This window comes from Helianthus annuus, chromosome 4, assembly GCF_002127325.2.
Source record: "Helianthus annuus cultivar XRQ/B chromosome 4, HanXRQr2.0-SUNRISE, whole genome shotgun sequence".
Classification (NCBI taxonomy): Eukaryota; Viridiplantae; Streptophyta; class Magnoliopsida; order Asterales; family Asteraceae; genus Helianthus; species Helianthus annuus.
Window position 1 is genome coordinate 156,254,163 of NC_035436.2, and position 19,238 is coordinate 156,273,400.

Consider the following 19,238-nt stretch of genomic DNA (forward strand, 5'->3'; position numbering starts at 1 on the left):
TTAAAAAAAATTGTGTTTTTTAGGTATTTTTGGTTGAGTTCACATTTGTATAGTAACTTTGATAGTTGGTGGTAATTACAAAAATGTCACCTTGTCTTTTTGAGTTTTCCTTCAATTTGTATATTTAGTATGTTAAGATTATTTGTATTTGATCTTTTGCCCTCAAGTACTTGGTAAAATTAAGAATATAACTTTGTGAACTTCCAATACGATATCAAGATGGCATGTAAATTCTTATGATTTTACTACAAATTGGAAATGAGTTGCGCAAACATCATATAGGCCTAGGGATGTAAACGAACCGAAGGAACTTGACCAAGGTATGTTTGTGTTCGTTCGTTTAACTTTAACCGAGCAAATAAATGGACATCAAAGAAACATATTCTCTTGTTTGTGTCCGTTTGTTAAGAGAATGAATTTGTTCGAGTTCATTATGTTCATTAACATGCTAAACAAACACAAACTACTATGAATGATTTTACACCAAATATCCGAGTTTTTTAAACCTACCATCCATATCAATATCAGAATGTAACACCATCAGACAATATATCAAAAAGAAATTATTTTTAGAAGAATACAAGCTTTAAATTCTTCAAAAAAAAACTATGCAATGCATCATCATTCTTACATGATATTGATCACCGGCTCATATATTAATTCCGCGTATTATTAGTGAATAAAAACATACATAAACATATGTTCATGAGTGTAAATATATAAACTAACAAGTAGTGTTTTTTGTTTGTTAGTTTAATTAAATAAACAAAAAAATGTTGTTCATGCTCGTTCATTTATTGAATGAGCGGACATTAAGGAACTCCCCAACAGTTTTTTGTTCGTTTACAGCCTTATATAAGGCCAACGTCACAGCCTGAGAAATGTTCATCAAAGACAAAAGCTGAGAAGAAGGAAACCAATATTCGCTAAGGGGAGCAACGTACATTTGAATTAGAACATTAACTAAACTTGGTGAAACAATATAATAAAAACTACTAACTAATATTCTTGAAACAGCAAAACAGTGGAATTTCAAACAGCTTCCTAGAAAGTTACTATCTTACTCATAGGTGAAAGCGGCGAATAGCTGACACAACATGAAATTTATGGATTTGGGTTTAATCTAACAGGTCTGTTTCGAGTTAAACTCGCGAACACATTCAGCTCAACGGGTTGTGTAAGCGGGTTCAGATTGACCCGTTTTTCTATAGTTTTTTTAAACAATATATAAATCGATTGGGTATTTTGTGCAGATATGTAAATTATAAATAAGCATCAAGTTTTATAGTTTATACATAATTGTTATATGTGCATAAGTGCATTTATAAAGTCATAGTTTGGCTGTAAATTTGTAATTTTAGAGTATAATATGCAAAATTAAATGAATAAAACAACATTTTCGAGTTATACAAAAGATGTTTGTGTCAAGTGTCAACCCATGAAAAATCTGTCATGTTCAGTATCATGTGTTTGGCACGGTTTTCGCGTTTGTGTGGGGTGCGACCCGAGAACACGACCAGTTTAACGTCCCTAGTTACTGACAATAACAAATATATAAATCTGTCTGGGGCCCTATATTAAGAAACCAACAATTGTTTTTATTTTTTTTGTTAAATGGACATAACTTTTAAGCAGAGGACATCAAGAAATGACAAACTAACACACAAACTTTCCAATGATTTTGTATTAAATTATTAATCCTTTATTAGCTAAAAGAGGATTCAACATACTACCCTCCAAGGTGATTACTTTTCTAGAACACTAAAAAATTAGAATCCTACCAATAGACCAATCTCATAGCTATATAAACCAAACTTCTCAAACACTTGAAGACACCGTTACTTCTCAACTGAAGACACATAACTGGCTGAAAATGGCATACCCATTAGCATTTTTCTCTTCAATGATGTTGTTACTAGCAGTGGGTGCCAATGCTGGCGGTATTGCTATCTACTGGGGTCAAAACGGGGGTGAGGGCACCTTGGCTGAGACATGCTCGACAGGGAACTATGATTTCGTCAACCTTGCGTTTCTAGCAACGTTTGGAAATGGTCAGACCCCAATGATTAATCTTGCAGGACACTGTGATCCATACAGCAATGGCTGCACCAATTTAACCACCGACATCAAATCATGTCAAGCTAAAGGAATAAAGGTGATGCTCACTCTTGGAGGAGCAGACGGGAGCTACTACCTAACCTCTGCCGAAGACGCCAAACAGGTAGCCACTTACCTCTGGAATAACTTCTTAGGTGGCAAATCATCCACCCGTCCACTTGGCGAAGCTGTTTTAGATGGAATCGATTTTGATATCGAAGGAGGAACCACCCAACACTGGGATGACCTGGCAAGGTATCTTTCTGGATACAGCAGTCAAGGAAAGAAGGTATACTTGACAGCAGCTCCCCAGTGTCCGTTCCCAGATGCGTATATTGAAATCATAATCTCTTCACATCCTATAAGTATTAGGGTTTATTATGTAATTAGTTAATAGTTAGATAGATAGTTTAGATTTATTAGTAAGTGGCGGTTACAAAGTTGAAGGACCAAAGTTGACAAGATGGAAGTTTGAAACTTCCCTCAATAACCGAATGGGTATGTCTCTCTACACACACATATTCGAATCGGTTTCAAGGCAACAAGGGAAAGATGCGACTGTTGATCGAGTGGACAAGATTCGACATACCTTTTCAAGTTCCAATCACAACCACACATCCAAGAGACATGACTTTTCACGAAGAGACGCGTCTATTCACTCGTACCCGTAGGAAACTATAAATAGGGATAGTTAGATTCATTTGTAATTTTACACACTCTCTTATTCAATTCACTTGTACATACATTCAAGATTTGTATTTATTCAGAAATAAAGGTTAGTTTACGTTTATTCGTTCATTGTGATATTCATTGTTCGTTATCAAGATTCTGGGCAACAGTGGTATCAGAGCCTAGGGCTCAAATTCGTTTCGGAAAACAATCATCAGGCGGGTGGTTGAATTCCCCTAACAATTCTGATCACGCAGGAGGCGTCGATTAGGTTGTTTTTTTGTTAAGTTTTAACATCAATCGCATCAAGCAGGTACGATTGTTGTTCGTTCATAATCGGTCATCAGGAGGGTGTTCGATTTTTGATCCGATCATCACTGAGGGTGTTTGGATTCTGAGTTTTTTATTAATTCAAATCACGGCAAGAGGCTACGATTCGGGTTAAGAAGACGGAAGCAAATCTGAGAAATTTGTATTCCGGTTTGAAGAAGCAATCGCAAATCTGAGAAGTTTGGGTTGTTTGAAATTTGCAAAAGACACAAAATCTGAGAAGTTTTGTGATATCAAAGCATCAAGAGGGTGTTCGGTTGAGAAGTTTAGTCGCAAATCAAGCGGGTTTGGGGGCTGATTTTTTGGTTTGTATTTAGAGAGTCGCGAATCAAGAAGGAAGAAAAAAAAAACGCAGCCAAGAGGGTTGTCAAGAAAAGTCAGAAAACCGTGCGGAGAATCACGATAAGAGAAGTCGGTCGGTTCGCAAATTCCAGGTTCTACGTTCTATTTTTCTGGAATTTATATAAGGTTTAGAAATTGTTTTGATTCCGTTAGAAAGTTAGTGTGAATTTTTGGGAATCATAGACTTCGGTTTTAAGAAAAAAACCAAAGTATAGAAAGTGAAAATTGTTGGAAAAGAAATTATGGCGGATTCAGGAGGAGCCTCTCCGTCAAACGCAGTAGTGATTAAAGATGGTAGTTCGTTCTCCCAGTTTCAGTGTCCTATTTTAAAGTCTACAAACTATACGGTATGGGCAATCCGTATAAAAACCATTTTGAGGGCAAACGGTTTATGGGAAATGATAGAACCAAAAGAAAATACGCAAGCGGATGAAAAGAAGGATATGATGGCGACCGCTTATTTATATCAAGCACTACCGGAAGATATGATAATACAAGTTGCAAGTTGCAAGAGTGCAAAAGAAATTTGGGATGCATTAAAGACTAGGCACGTCGGTGCAGATCGAGTGCAAAAGGCACGTCTTCAAACGCTCAAAACAGAGTTTGAGATGTTAAAAATGAAGGAGGAAGACACTATTGATTCGTTCACTGCAAGACTAAATAGCATTGTCACGAGGGCAAGTGGTCTTGGATCAACTTTTGATCAACCGACTTTAGTACGGAAACTTCTGAGTTCTGTACCAAAAAGGTTCGTTCAAATTGTTGCAACCATTGAACAATTCGCTGATTTAGAAACAACGACGCTAGACGAGACAATTGGAAGGTTGAAAGCCTATGAAGAAAGGACCGGTTTGGTGGATGAAAACCCGGTATATAATCAAGAGAGACTTATGTATACGCGACGCGACAAGAACTATGGTCGTGGAAGGCGTTTTGGGAAGAATGGACAAGGAAGGTTCAACTCATCGCAAGACAAATGGCGTGATGGAAAGTTCAAACAAGAAGATGATGATGAAGACTCATCACATGATGCTTACAAGAGTAGAAGCAACCAAAGGAAGTTCGGGAAGGATTTAAGCAAGATTAAATGCTACAATTGCCAAAAGTTTGGTCATTATGCCTCAGATTGTCCTGAATCAAATCAAAGAGAAGAAGAAACAAATCTGGTGCAGGAAGACGATGAACCAACTCTCCTAATGGCAATCAAAGAAGACTGCAGCGATCTACTACAACATGCACATGATAAAAATGGAGAAGTGCAGGATGGCAAGCAAGACATGGAGAAAGATCAAGGTGCAACTTAAGGATGTTCGAGATTAGGGGGGTGAATGAAATCATAATCTCTTCACATCCTATAAGTATTAGGGTTTATTATGTAATTAGTTAATAGTTAGATAGATAGTTTAGATTTATTAGTAAGTGGCGGTTACAAAGTTGAAGGACCAAAGTTGACAAGATGGAAGTTTGAAACTTCCCTCAATAACCGAATGGGTATGTCTCTCTACACACACATATTCGAATCGGTTTCAAGGCAAGGAAAGGGAAAGACGCGACTGTTGATCGAGTGGACAAGATTCGACATACCTTTTCAAGTTCCAATCACAACCACACATCCAAGAGACATGACTTTTCACGAAGAGACGCGTCTATTCACTCGTACCCGTAGGAAACTATAAATAGGGATAGTTAGATTCATTTGTAATTTTACACACTCTCTTATTCAATTCACTTGTACATACATTCAAGATTTGTATTTATTCAGAAATAAAGGTTAGTTTACGTTTATTCGTTCATTGTGATATTCATTGTTCGTTATCAAGATTCTGGGCAACATATATTGGAACCGCCCTTAAAACAGGTCTATTTGACTATGTTTGGGTTCAGTTCTATAACAACCCTCCTTGTCAGTACTCTGGAGGCATCACCAATCTTGAAGATGCTTGGAAGCAGTGGACTAGTGATATACCAGCAGCCAAGATTTTCTTGGGGCTACCAGCATCACCTACAGCTGCTGGAAGTGGATACATCCCTGTTGGTGACCTTACTTCCAAAGTGCTTCCAGCAATTAAAGGTTCAGCAAAATATGGAGGAGTTATGTTGTGGGATAAGTATTATGATGATCAGACTGGATACAGCTCTTCCATTAAGAGCCATGTCTAGACTGTAAAAATCTTTCTGTAAAACTTTATTTGTATGAATCCTATATGTGAGTATGATATATATGCCTATTGTTCTTGTACGAATTCAGTTTTTATATATCTATTGAACCCGAGTGTCGGACAGAGCATTTGCTCATTACATGGTAGATTTTGCTGAGCATGTGTTCATTGTCAACTCATAGTTTTGTCTCTGAAGTGACATGTTGCAGCCCAAACATGTTATAATCTATCTAAATTAGTATGGTGTTGACTCTAAAATTGTATTGCTGCACAAAAGTTAACAGGCTGCATGAATCTTAAAAGGTACATAATATGGCCAGGCCTTTTAACTATACATATGCAATAGTCATAGGTGTGTTCTTACAAATTAGTTCAGATTTTAAATTGAGGCTATGCACGTATGCATACTTTCCATGTGACCATAGAAATGTTAAAGCTTCAAATTTTTGCAAGTTATCATCATTCATCCATGATATTGATAACCAGCTCATATATTAGTAATTTGGTTTATTAATAAATAAGAATATATAAATATCTATATGTTGTGTGATTGTGTATATAAATGAACGTTCAGGGGCGTAAATAAACCAACTAGATTTGTCAGAGAGGCGGTCCTCAGGGTTCAGGTTCCCATGCCGAGCCAGAAACAATATGCCCCTTATCCTTAGCCCTTAACAAATTAAATAATGTAAACTATTTTTTAAACAACCATTAAAGTTGCAATAAACATAGAAATTAGCAAAATCAAGGTATTAGAATCATGAATCAATAGCTAACCAAGAATCAACCTATCATATATGTCATAGCAAATCAAGAATCATCCTATCATATTTTTATATTTCTTTTCCACTTTGAAAGGGTTAGATACAAAAGAAAATCGTCTAGGTTTTACTAGATGATCATTTGCATCTTTATATAACTAGGAATTTGAAAATTTTTGTACCCCCGGGAAAAACATGCCCTGGCCAGGCGCCCACATTGCCCCTCCTTAGAGCCTCCCCTGTGTTCGTTTGCTTTAAATGAACAGAATATCTCATTCATGTCAGCTCATTTATTGAAAAATAGGCATACACGAACTTCCCAATAACATTTGTGTTCACTTAACATTTGGTTCTTTACATCCCTATATAGGCCAACATAGCAACCTGAGAAATGTTACCTCAAATACAAAAGCAAATAACAAAACATGTCTACTTTTTAGTTTAAGACCCCACAAACAAGATTTTTCCTTACAAAATGAACAAAACCAATGACAAACTCAAGAACAGTTACAAATTACTGGTTTTCTTTTATTATAAATATTCACCCTTGACTACTTAAAACAGGATTCTGTGGAGCGAACTCTTAACGTTGTTGGCCTTATTGAAAGTTACGAATTCCACAGTATGATATGGTGCTGCATCTAAGAAAGATGTGTGATGGTCTAATGTTGGGATTGAACCCTATCAGAGGAACAGATAATTAAAGCCAAAACTGGATCAGAGCAGTGGATCCAGAATAAGCAGATGATTACATACAAATCTCTCCCCTTGAAAGTGATTTCAACATCTGCTGACCTCCTATCTGCTGATCTTGCAAAATGCTGACCTACAACTGCTGCTCAAGTAAAGACCTGATGAAAGACTAAAGCCCTGCTGATTCAATCTACTGCTTTGAGTCAAGCACTGCTGATCCGGACAAGTACTGCTGGGTGCACAACAGTGGAAGGTTGCAGCAGCTGATCAATAGTCTGTTTTGTAATGTAATGTAATAGCAGTAGTTAACATAGCAGTGTTTGTATAGATCAGAGGTTAGAGTTTGTTAGGAGGTTAGATGTCACTTTCATGGTGACGTCAGCTAAGATGCTCAGTGGTTTGCAAGTGCCTATAAATATTTCAGTACTTTGTACTGTTCTATTAGCTCTTTTGCATCATCGTCTTCTTTGCACGAACAAACAACTGAGCTCTGGCTGAGGGGGAGTTTGCATTCATTCATCAATCATTGTAATCGTTATTGAAATAAATTCAATCTTCCGATTCATTGTGAAAAGATGTTTGATCAAAGTATTACTCTCGTTTGATTGTATGCAAAGTTTGTTTTCATCATAATTCCGCTGCACACTCATCCATTTTCATTTTAATTACAAACACAAAATACAATCAAAATCAAACTCAGATCCAACAATTGGTATCAGAGCCTGGACAGTCAAATTTGATTTAACAATCATTTTGACGTAAATAGTTCAGCTCATAACAGTTGATACTGATCGTTTGTTCGTTTGTTGAAAAAACAGAGCAAGGATTAATCACCATTAAGTTGATTTCTCAGTGTCTGTAAAACAACAAGAATGACGTCACAATCTCAGGATGATAAAAACAACATCGGCTCGCTTTTTAAACCACCTATGCTAAAAAGAAATGAGTACAACATCTGGCAGAGGAGGATGGGTCACATCCACGCTCAACAAAGCACAGGTTGTTGGAGGTCTGTCGTCTTTGGTCCCCATGTTCCCACAGTGCCAAGCGCTGAAGATGCTAAAAAGTTCGTTCCAAAACCAGTTGAAAATTATACCGAAACCGACTATCAAAAAGTTCGAACTAGATGCTAAAGTGTTTAGCATCATAGCATCAGCGCTGCCCAATGAAATATATGCTGGACTGTTACACTATAACAGTGCCAAAGAGTTATGGGACACGCTTAAGGAAGAGTTTGGGGGAACCGAAGAAGTCATAGAAAACAATAGGGAAATCCTGAACCAACAGTATGAAACATTTTGTCATGTTAGAGGTGAATCACTGACGCAACAATTTGAGCGTTTCAGTTGTCTCATCAGTGAACTGAGGCTTGTTAATACCACTTTTACAAACTCAACTTAAAATAGCAGGTTCCTCAGGTCACTGCCAGAAAAATGGGACACCATAGCTTTTGTCACCCGAAATTCACCTGAGTTCAAGGATCTGACCTTGACCCAACTCCACGGTCGACTCCTGACCTACGAAAGGGAGTTGAACCAGAAAAGGAAGTTACAAGAGTCAGGAAAAGCCATTGATGATTACACATTCGGTAACACTGCTCTTCTGGGTCAAGAAGAATCTGGGAGTAGTGCTAAGGATCAGGGTTATGATCACTTCATTGACATAACTGTTGGTGCAAATTTTAACAACCCTGATCCTCACTCTGCAAGTTTTGCATTCACCGCAAACGAAAACCAGATGTCAGACAATCTAAACTTTGAACTCAATGATTTACAGCATTTTGATCCCACTGACTTAGAGGAAATGGACATTCTGCACCAACTGGCCTTGCTAAGTGTTAGAACTAGCAAATTTTACAAAAGAACAGGGCGAAAATTCCCAGGTTTGCATGGGAATCTAAGGGTTGGGTTGGATAAATCGAAAATCAAGTGCTACAAGCGTAATAGGATGGGACACTTCGCTAGGGAGTGTAGGAGTCAAACTACTGGTCCCATAATCGCTCATCCTAGCTCAAATCCTAGACCTCAAAATCAAGGCACTGTGCACTATGCCCAATATGCCCCAGCAGCTCAAGTGAACACTGCTCACTATGCTGCTGCCCCTGTGCCAGTGCACTATGTCCAAACTACTGTTCCACAGATCCAATATGTTCAAACCCCTGTCCCCCAGGCACAAGTGCAGCCTGCACCTCAAACCACTGCTCTAGCAGCAGTACAACCAGATCAACAAAGTTTTTTCACTCAAGGGTTTTGTTGACTGGAGCAGTATGCCTGAAGACCTTAGTGATGAAAATTTTGCACTCTATACTTCCAATGATTCTTCTCATAATGGATTTTGTTTGATGGCATTAGAGTCAATACAGGAGGGGGTTGAAACTGAAGAGGAACAGCTGAGTATTGAAACAGTGGATGAGGTGACTGAAGCAGTGGTTACTGCTGTGGCTGGTGAACTATTGTTGGGAGAAAGTTCAGGTACCCTGATTGAACCACTGACAGACCCATGGTCCGAAGAGAACAAGGAAGAAAAGAAAGAAGAAAAAGCAGGTGAGAAAGAAGAAAGAGCTAAAGATGAAGAAAATCCTCAATGTGATTGTGCAATGATGGCTGCTGCCAAGGTATCACCTCAAGTTCTTGAAAAACTGTGTTCTGACAATTGCATTATTGCTTTTGCTAACTGTAGGTCCCTTTTCTCGGAGGATCGAGAACAAACCTAAACCTTGTTATACTAACCCACTAGCGAGTGCGGAATCCAAGCTAGCGGGCAAACCGGGATGATGCAAGAACAAACACAAGAACACACAAAGTTCACCGATTAACACCACTGTATTAATACGTATGAAGGTTTACGGTTACAAGCACAAGGTTTACAATCTGTTTGCAAACTCTCTAAAGTGTGTGTGTGTGTGTGTTTTCCAGCAGAGTTTCTCTAACTCTCCAAATGTGCATCTATCTAACACTAACACACTGCATGGGTATTTATACCCATACATAACAGGTCTTGGTCGAAGGATCGATAGATGGTCCGAAGGATCATCTGTCGATGACAATGTGTCCGAAAGATCAGCATGGACATCGAAGGATCATCCTTCGATGCCTAATGGTCGAACCATGGTCGAACCATATCTTTCGAGCACCTCGAAGGATTAGCAGTATCCTTCGAGGCTATCCTTCGATCCAGACAACATCATGTTGTCCAAGTCAAACTAGGAGGATAGTTGACTTGGTCAACTTACAGACTGATTTAGGACATCGTTTACATACAGACCGAATACAGACAAAGTACAGACACAAGTGCACCAACAAACTCCCCCTTGGCTGTAGCTTTGTCTTTATCTTGTCTTTATCTTCTATAGATGTAGACTTGTCTCGAACTTCGACAGTCTTTGGTCTTCGAGTTTCCAAAACTCTGATGTCCTTTCAAGTTTTCATGGTCGGAGGATCTTCAAAGTCTTCACGTCTTGAAAGCAGAGAGTGTATCAACAAACTACCCGTATCATGTAGGCAGTGTGTTAACAAACTCCCCCTTAACATAAGCTCCCCCTTGAGTTATGCTCGTGAAATACTTTAACTTTATGAAGTGAGATCCTTGTGGTGTTGATGATAGCCAGCGGCAACTCAATCATCTTCATCTTTTGAGTGCCTTCTCGTCGTGTCTTCATTCCAAAGCTTGTCATCGACCATGTTCTCCTAGCCTTTAGAATCTGCACATGCAAGAAATCTAAACGCGTAATGAGAACAACTGCTTGGAACATAGTATAAGCAAATGACACACGAATGACCATGTCACAATCAAGCACCGTCCGACAGTTTGAAAGTTTAATAAATTTTTCAAATTTTAAATTCTAACTTTCAAAACATGCAAATTTCGACCGTTTATGAAGATTTAGTCAGTTTGGTTTTCGTTCAGGTTTCAGGTAACGAAGACTCGAGCTCCAACATCGTACGATCGAAAATAAAGTAGAAATAAAATCTTTTTGGCTTTTATAAAGTTTATATTAAAACACAGATTTTAGGTGTGTTTTTGAAATTAAAAGACAACAATTTTAATATCCTTTGAGTGTTATCAAACGACATCACCGCTAATGTCGTGCTGATATGCACCAAACGACGAAACTGTTTAAAAGAAAAACAATAAAAGTTAAGCAGTAAATAAATATATACAGACATTCTTTTTGCGAGTTTCGAGGGTAAGAGAATCATATCAGTGTACGGTCATGCCAAAACACTCTTGTTGTTCAGTTAGTTAACATTAAGATAAGCATCCTATAACAATTATCGGTATTGTTGTCCACTTAAGCTCAACTTATCAGATGTAATCATGTTTAGAGGATACGTTAAGGTATGATTTATACTTACCGACCGGTGTTCATCCACATCACGACACATTCCCGTATCAAGGTATGCACGAGAGTTCATCTTACCGGTGAGTATACCGATTATCATCTGTTTGACCGTATAAATTGTGAGATACTCACTTATTCTGATTTGAAAACAAGTCCTTTGTGATATAATCACTTATTGATGAGGAACTTGAATTTCATATGCATGAGGGCACAGGTGCAAGTCCGTGAACAGGTCAGTACTTCCGTACAGCAGAGAGACGAACTTGACACCCGGATAAATGTGATATTTTATCACTTATTTGATTTGGACATGTGATTGTTTATCACTTATTGAGGTCGAATGCAGTATGCAATATGTACACGTATGTATAGTATCATGGAAGATCTAGACTTGCGTCCCCGTTATTTTTCGGTAAAAGATACAACCATGATACCCAGATGATAAGCAGCATAAAGACCGAATATCTCAGAACCTCGGCAATCTATCAAACGAAATTTCGGTACTAAGACCATATGCCAATGAATGGTTCCCACCTGATCATCAGTCGATTAAGATTTATATCACCCTGCACACTTTAAAATGATTGTGAGCCTACCGATACATCTTATATAGAGCTGCTTATCGTTTTGCATTTAAGGTTTAAAGAGGTTTGGATAGACCACTGATGTACTATCATTTTCTCTTTTTCTCGCCAGGAAACTCATTTTTGTTTTTCTATTGTTTTTGTGTTTTTGAAATTTTTTCGATGTTTTTGGATTTTCAGATATTTGGATTTACTCCCCCTAAAATCAATAAACTAAGATAAGTTTAAAACACAAAGATATTTACAAAAATGATTTTCCGATGTTGGTTTTACTCTTGCTTGACCTTAATGCCATTTACCAATAATAAAAAGTCAAATCTTGATTTGTCAAATGCTTTGGTAAATAAGTCGGCACGTTGGTCATCGGTGTGGACCTTAACAACATCGATTAGCCTTTTCTCAAAGCAATCACGTATGAAGTGATATTTGATTTCGATGTGTTTGGTCTTTGAATGCTGCACAGGATTTCTAGTGATATCTAAAGCAGCAGAATTATCAACGTAAATAGGAGTAGTTAGGAATTCAAAACCGTAGTCCCGCATTTGTTGTTGGATCCAAAGAACTTGGGAGCAACAACTTGAGGCAGCAATGTATTCAGCTTCGCATGTTGATGTAGCTACACACGTCTGCTTCTTGCACTGCCATGTGACTAGGCGATTTCCTAAAAACTGACATCCAGCCGTTGTGGATTTGCCGTCGATTTTACATCCGCCAAAATCAGAATCACTGAATGCGACCAAGTCAAAGTTATTATCCCTAGGATACCACAGACCGGTGTCTGGATAAGCCTTCAAATAACGAAAAATCCTTTTGACAGCTGCAAGATGTGAGGCCTTCGGGTTGACTTGATATCTGGCAAGCAGGCATGTTGGGTACATTATATCTGGCCTTGATGCTGTGAGGTACATAAGGGATCCGATCATCGCACGATAGTATGAAGGGCTAACAGGTTCACCCTTCAAGTCAGGAGTAATTCCATGATTAGTTGGCAATGGGGTACCAATGGGCGTTGCATCGGACATCTGGAACCGGCTCAAGATGTCTCCAACATATTTGGTCTGATGGATGAATATCCCAGACTTCGTTTGTTGCACTTGTAGGCCCAAAAAGAAATTCATTTCCCCCATAGCACTCATCTCGAACTTATCCTGCATGATGCGTTCGAAATTCCTGCACAAAACATCATTAGTAGAACCAAAAATAATATCATCAACATATACCTGTACCAGAAGAAGATCTCCATCTTGTTCTTTGATGAAGAGAGTACAATCGATAAGACCTCTTCGAAAACCGTTCTCCAACAGATATGTAGATAAGGTTGCATACCAAGCTCGTGGCGCTTGATGAAGACCATATAGAGCTTTGTTGAGCAACCAAACCCGATCAGGATGAACAGGATCTTCAAAACCTGGAGGCTGTTCGACATATACCTCTTCTTCAACCACACCATGTAAAAATGCACTTTTGACGTCCATCTGGTAAACCTTGAATCCTTTGAATGAGGCATAAGCCAGAAAGATCCGAATAGCTTCCAGACGTGCAACTGGTGCATAGACTTCGTTGTAGTCGATCCCTTCTATCTGACGAAAACCTTGAACGACTAAACGAGCTTTGTTTCTAATAACCACTCCACGGTCGTCTTTCTTGCATTTGAAGACCCATCGAGTGCCAATCTTCTTGTAGTTCTCGGGTTTTTCAACAAGCTTCCAAACACCAAGCTTGTGAAATTGCTGTAATTCTTCCTGCATGGCTTCAACCCAAGCACTGTCTTTCAATGCTTCCTTCCACGACTTTGGTTCTTCTTGTGACACATAACACGCGAAGGACCAGTCATTTTGTTGACCAGACTCTCTTATAGCTGAATACAAACCAGCATTCCGGTTGTTTCTCAGCTGATTACGCGTCTGCACACCGCGATGGACATCTCCTATGATATTCTGCTGGGGATGGGTATCGTGAATCCGCATTTCAGGATTATCTGGCACACGAGCATTGATACCCAAATTATTCAGATTAAGATCAACAACCAACTCCACACCAGGAATGTGGTTAGAAGTGGATGCATTCCCTTCAGCAGTATCTATATTCTGCGTATGAGGTGTATCCCCAGAGGCACCTTGAACAGGAGCAGCTGGAGCTGAAGATCCTTCGGCTGCATCATGATATTCATCATCTTCAGAAGAGTCATTATAATCAGCAGCATCTTCATAAACCTCATTTTGAACCATATTGTTGACTGACGTAGAAGCTTGAGGATCAACAACAATAGGTCTAACCAATGGCGAGACAGCAGCGTTGTCACTTTCCAACAACATTCGAGCCGCTGCTGATTCTTCGTCAAAGGTTGGCAGATTGAAGGAGTTAAATAATCCATCATAATCGAACATCCACGGATCACCCGGAGCCCTAACAGGACTCGTGTACCTTTGAACCCTAACTTCGCTCCATAGCTCAATCTTCTTGGTAGCTAGATTCCAAACACGAAAATTAGGAGTAGCATATCCAAGGAAGAAACCCTCGATAGCTTTTGCACCAAACTTTCCATCCGGCTCAATCATTGTACAAGGAGCACCAAATGGTTCAAGGTAAGAAAGATCCGGTTTCCTTCTCTGAAGAAGTTCGAAGCAAGTCTTGCCATGTCTCTTTACTGTAAGAACTCTGTTCAACGTGTAGCAAGCAGCCGATACAGCCTCTCCCCAGAATTGAATAGGGAGTTCCGACTCTACTAACATTGTTCTTGCAGTTTCAATAATAGTTCGATTCTTCCTCTCAGCGACACCATTTTGTTGTGGAGTATAACGAGAACTGTACTCATGAAGAATGCCTTTAGAAGTACAAAACTCATCCATAACTTGATTCTTGAATTCTGTTCCATTGTCGCTTCGGATCCTTTTCACTTTCAACGTATAGAGATTTTCCAACATTGTAAGAAGATCCTTGAGGATGCCAGGAGTTTCACTTTTGTGTGCCATAAAAGATACCCAAGAAAATCTAGAGTAGTCATCAGTAACTACTAAACAATAAGCATCACCAAACGTTGTCTTGTGCTTCATAGGTCCAAAAAGGTCCATATGAAGACGTTCGAGAGGCATGCTGACAGTGTTGATTTTCTTCAAAGGGTGAGACTTCTTCGTTTGCTTCCCCTTTTGGCAAGAGACACAGATATCTTGTAGATGAAAACTTCTTACAGGCACACCATTCACAAGATTATTTTTCACCAAATGGTTCATTTTTCTCAAGTGAATGTGTCCCATTCTTCTGTGCCAAGATATAGACTCCTTTTCTGTGGCTTTTGAGACAAAACAAGTAACTTGTGCAGATGTTGTAATCGCTTGGCTCATGTCGAGAATATAAAGATCATTAACTCTCGGAGCCGATAAGAGAACCCATTCTTGTGGAATTTTGAAACCAGGCTTCAGCACATAACAGCCAGCATCATCAAAAATCACTGAGAACTTTTTATCGCAGATTTGCGACACACTGAGAAGATTGTGATCAATTTGCTTCACATAATTGATCTTATCAAAGCACACGATGCCATTGGAGATACTTCCTTCTCCAGTGATGTACCCTCCTTTATCACCCGCAAAGGCAACATACCCTCCTCTGATATTTCTCACGTCATACAGGAGCCGTAAGTCGCCAGTCATGTGCCTGGATGCTCCACTATCAACAATCCAATGACTATTAATAGTTCCTCCTAGAACATCCTGCACATGTCAAATAAACACATCAGTTGAGAATGGGGACCCAAGCCTTAGTGGTCTTGGGTCGTCCCTTGGCATCACGATACGTAAGCTCTATCTCTTGATGGTTTTCAAGAACAACCGCTCCCCCTGAATTGTCACCCGACTTAGGTAACCAAGTTTGTCTTTGCCTACCAGTTTTTGAAGATTCTGGTTTTACAGGTTGTGACACTCTTGGTTCCTTTTGAACTGTTTTAACTTCAGATTTTAAAGCTTTTTCAACAGTTTTTATGTTCTTACGTCGTTGTTTAGTTTCTTGTTCTTTTACAGTTCGTTTATCTTGTTTAGGTGAAACTGACCGACGTTGAGGGTGAACTGCTTCAGGTGGAGCCTTTTCAACCAACTTCTTCTTTGGAGCATTTGGGCAATTTCTGATAATGTGCCCAATTTCTCCACATTTGAAACAAGTTCTCCTTTCAACAGACTTAGGAGAACTTGATCGACTACCAGATGTCGATCTTGTAGAACCTGAGGTACTTGCTTTTTCATCACACCCGTTTGTGTGTTGGGTGTAATTGTTATCACTGTTTCGTTTCAAAATTTTGACTTGTTGTACAAAATCAGTATTTGATTTGTTTTCAAAAGTCTCAATTTTATCTGTACCTCTTGATGCTACAAACTTAACATCTTTTCCTTTCTTCATGTCACGAGCTCCTTTTGATTCAACTTTACCTTTTGGCTTTGGAGCTCGTTGTGGTTGTTTACCCTTAGAAGCAGTAGGTTGTCGAGTGGTTGGAGATTTTTGATTGCCAAATTGTTTCCTAATCTCAGCCTTAGGAATTGGATCACATTGTGTTACCACAATTCCTGGAGGTGTTTTTCCCAAAAATTTATTTGTATTGTCTTCAAAGACTTTGTCAATCAAAGATTTATTTACATTTTGAATTGGAAAAACATGATCTGAGTAGATTTTATTATCTCCGACCAAAGTGTACAACACATTACTGCTTTTAACAGTAGACACACCTGTTTTATCAACTTTGACAGGATCAATCACTTGCTCCTTAACAGATGGAACATCAGGAGTATCAGGATCACAAAGGATGTGATTCTCTGGTGGAATGACTACTCCTTTCATCTTGCTAAGTGATTTATCCTGATCACCTACATCCAATTCCGATTCATCATCCGATGACTCGCAGTCCTCGATGATTGGAGGACTTTGTTTCACGGATGTTGAAGCTTCCTGTTGCTTTGTGGATGTATTCTCAGAATTCTCCGGTTTGAACCCTAGGCCAGTAGAAAATTCCTCAAAGTTCAAAGGCACACTGGGTTCATACCGGGGCATTTCCTCTTCATCAGGCATCTTGGTATAGTTGTCCATCAAAGGGGGTGGACACGCCTTATACCCTACACCTTTCACGTTACCTTTCAGTTGTTGAACGTCTATGATGTGATCAAGCACAAATCGGGAGTTAGAATAACTATCCAATTTCTGTTTGATCGCATCATGCTTGCATTGGGCAATGGCTAATTGCTTCTTAGTTTCTTCCACAAGATTAATGTATTCATTTATACTTACTTGTTTGTGGTAAACTACTTTGTTAACCTCGGACACATTTTTCTTTAATGTTTCTATTACAGATTTAAATTCTTTTTCATTCCGGGTTAAAGCCATGTTTGCCTCTTGGCATTTTGACAGTTCAATAACCAAATTCTGATTATGACTATGAAGCTTTTCTGATTCAAGCTTCATCTCTGCACATGATTTACAAATACTAGGAGCAGGAGGTTCAGAAGTTACCTGACTAGTAGAGGCTGAACCATTTGCCATAAAGGCAGTTTGAAAAGAAAAAGCTCCATCTTCAGAGAATAGCTTTTCCATTTCCATTGATGTATCAGCAGCCTTCCTAATCAGAATTGATTTCTGACATTTAAGCTCATCAGCTTCATTCAGTAGCTCCTGTATATCATCATCTCCTTCTTCATTCACATCAGGCTCTGAGTGATTATCTCCAGAAATAGAGCCTTCTTCATCCGAACTGCCCGAATAACCAGAACTGTCATCGCTCCCAGAAGATTCTTCTTTTTGAACCTGCTCGATGACTTTAGCATACAATGCAGTTCCACTTCCTTGATCACCTTCACCAAACTGCACTGACCAGTCACATCCTTCATCAGCTTGAACAGCCAAAGCCCGATTGTGATTGGTAGCTCCAGGCTGTCCCTGATTGTTATTCACTGCCACCATCCTCCGTTCACGGTTTTCTTGTTGGGCATTCGCATTAGTCTGGTTTCTGAACGGGTTGTGATTGCCGTGTTTTGTTGGTCGAGTGCACTCACGTTTAAAGTGCCCTTTCTCGCCACAATTAAAGCACGTGACGGCATTAATATCAAACCCATACTTCGTGTTTTTCTTTCCTTCCAACGAAGTTCTTCCAGTTCTCGCCATGAAATCTTTTGCCCTTCTAACCGCACTAGCAAAAGCCCATTTAATATCCATCAACTCCATTTCTTCCTTGTCGATCTGATCATAATCTTCATTGGTCATGTTGATGTTTCCAAGCTGACCAGCTACCAAACCACAGTAAGCACTGACCATGGTGTTGATAATTTCCATATGTTCCTTAGCAACTTCAATGCTAAGGTGTGAAAGATTTGAGTTGTCGACTCGGATTGTGTGATGACTTTGAGGTTGAGGTTGAGGATTGCTTGTATAGTGAGCTTGCTGTTGTTGTTGTTGAGGTTGTGGTTGTGGCTGTGTTGGAACAGGAATATAGGACCTCGGATCGAATTGAGGTTGTGGTGGAGCAGCTGTTGATTGAGAAAATGGAAAGGAACTCGTATTGGACACAAAAGCAGTTTGAAGCTTCGGTTGCTGAACAGAACTAGCTGAAGGACCAAAACCAGGCAAATACATTTCTGTATTCTGAGGGGCTGGAGCACGCCTTGCTTTCCTAATTTCTTCATCATTTTTATGTTCCAGCTTCTGAATGAACTCATAGATGTTAATCTCATCTAGAGCTTTAGTATGCTTCAACAACTCAATAAACGAACTCCATTTTGGGGGTAGGGCGTCAGCAAACCTATTCACCATGTCTTGTTGAGTAGCTGCCACCCCATAAGCACACATTTCACTGATCAAATGATAGAAACGTGTGGTCATATCATTCAGAGTCTCGTTTTCCAAGAACTGAAATGATTCAAATTCTTTCTTCAACAAATCATGCCTAGATTTTCGAGCAGCTGCATTGCCTTCTCCTCTAGCAACTAAGGCATCCCACAATGCTTTCGTGGTCTTGCAATATGAAAACTGATGGTAGATGTCTTTGTTGAGTGCTTGAGTAAGTATGGCATAGGCCTTTTTCTCCAATTCATAAGCCTTCTTGTCATTTTCAAGCATGTTGGCGTAACCTTCTGAAGTGGATGCTCTACTTTCAAGACTTTCGTTGAATGCATTGACAAAACACATCCAAAGATCGGTGCTTTGTCCTTGAACATATGTGTGAAAGCGGCCTTTCCATGACGGAAAATCGTTCATGTGGTTCAGCTTTGGTGGACGATTGTTACTGCCC

General features: G+C 39.2%; 1 protein-coding gene across 1 annotated transcript; it reads left to right on the forward strand.

Moving 5' to 3' along the window:
* Window positions 1-1,873: 1,873 nt before the first annotated feature.
* Window positions 1,874-5,713, forward strand: LOC110936912 (hevamine-A). The gene is made up of 2 exons (XM_035988557.1): window positions 1,874-2,429; window positions 5,273-5,713. Exons 1-2 carry the CDS (start codon window positions 1,874-1,876, stop codon window positions 5,596-5,598), a joined length of 882 nt encoding a protein of 293 aa, XP_035844450.1. The 3' UTR covers window positions 5,599-5,713.
* The last annotated feature ends 13,525 nt before the right edge of the window (window positions 5,714-19,238 follow it).

Bases quoted from the DNA above. Each gene is read 5' to 3' on its own strand.
- LOC110936912 (XM_035988557.1), top strand. From the start codon at position 1,874: ATGGCATACCCATTAGCATTTTTCTCTTCAATGATGTTGTTACTAGCA. The intron at 2,430-5,272 runs ATATTGAAATCA...TCTGGGCAACAT, and splicing joins GTGTCCGTTCCCAGATGCGT to ATATTGGAACCGCCCTTAAA.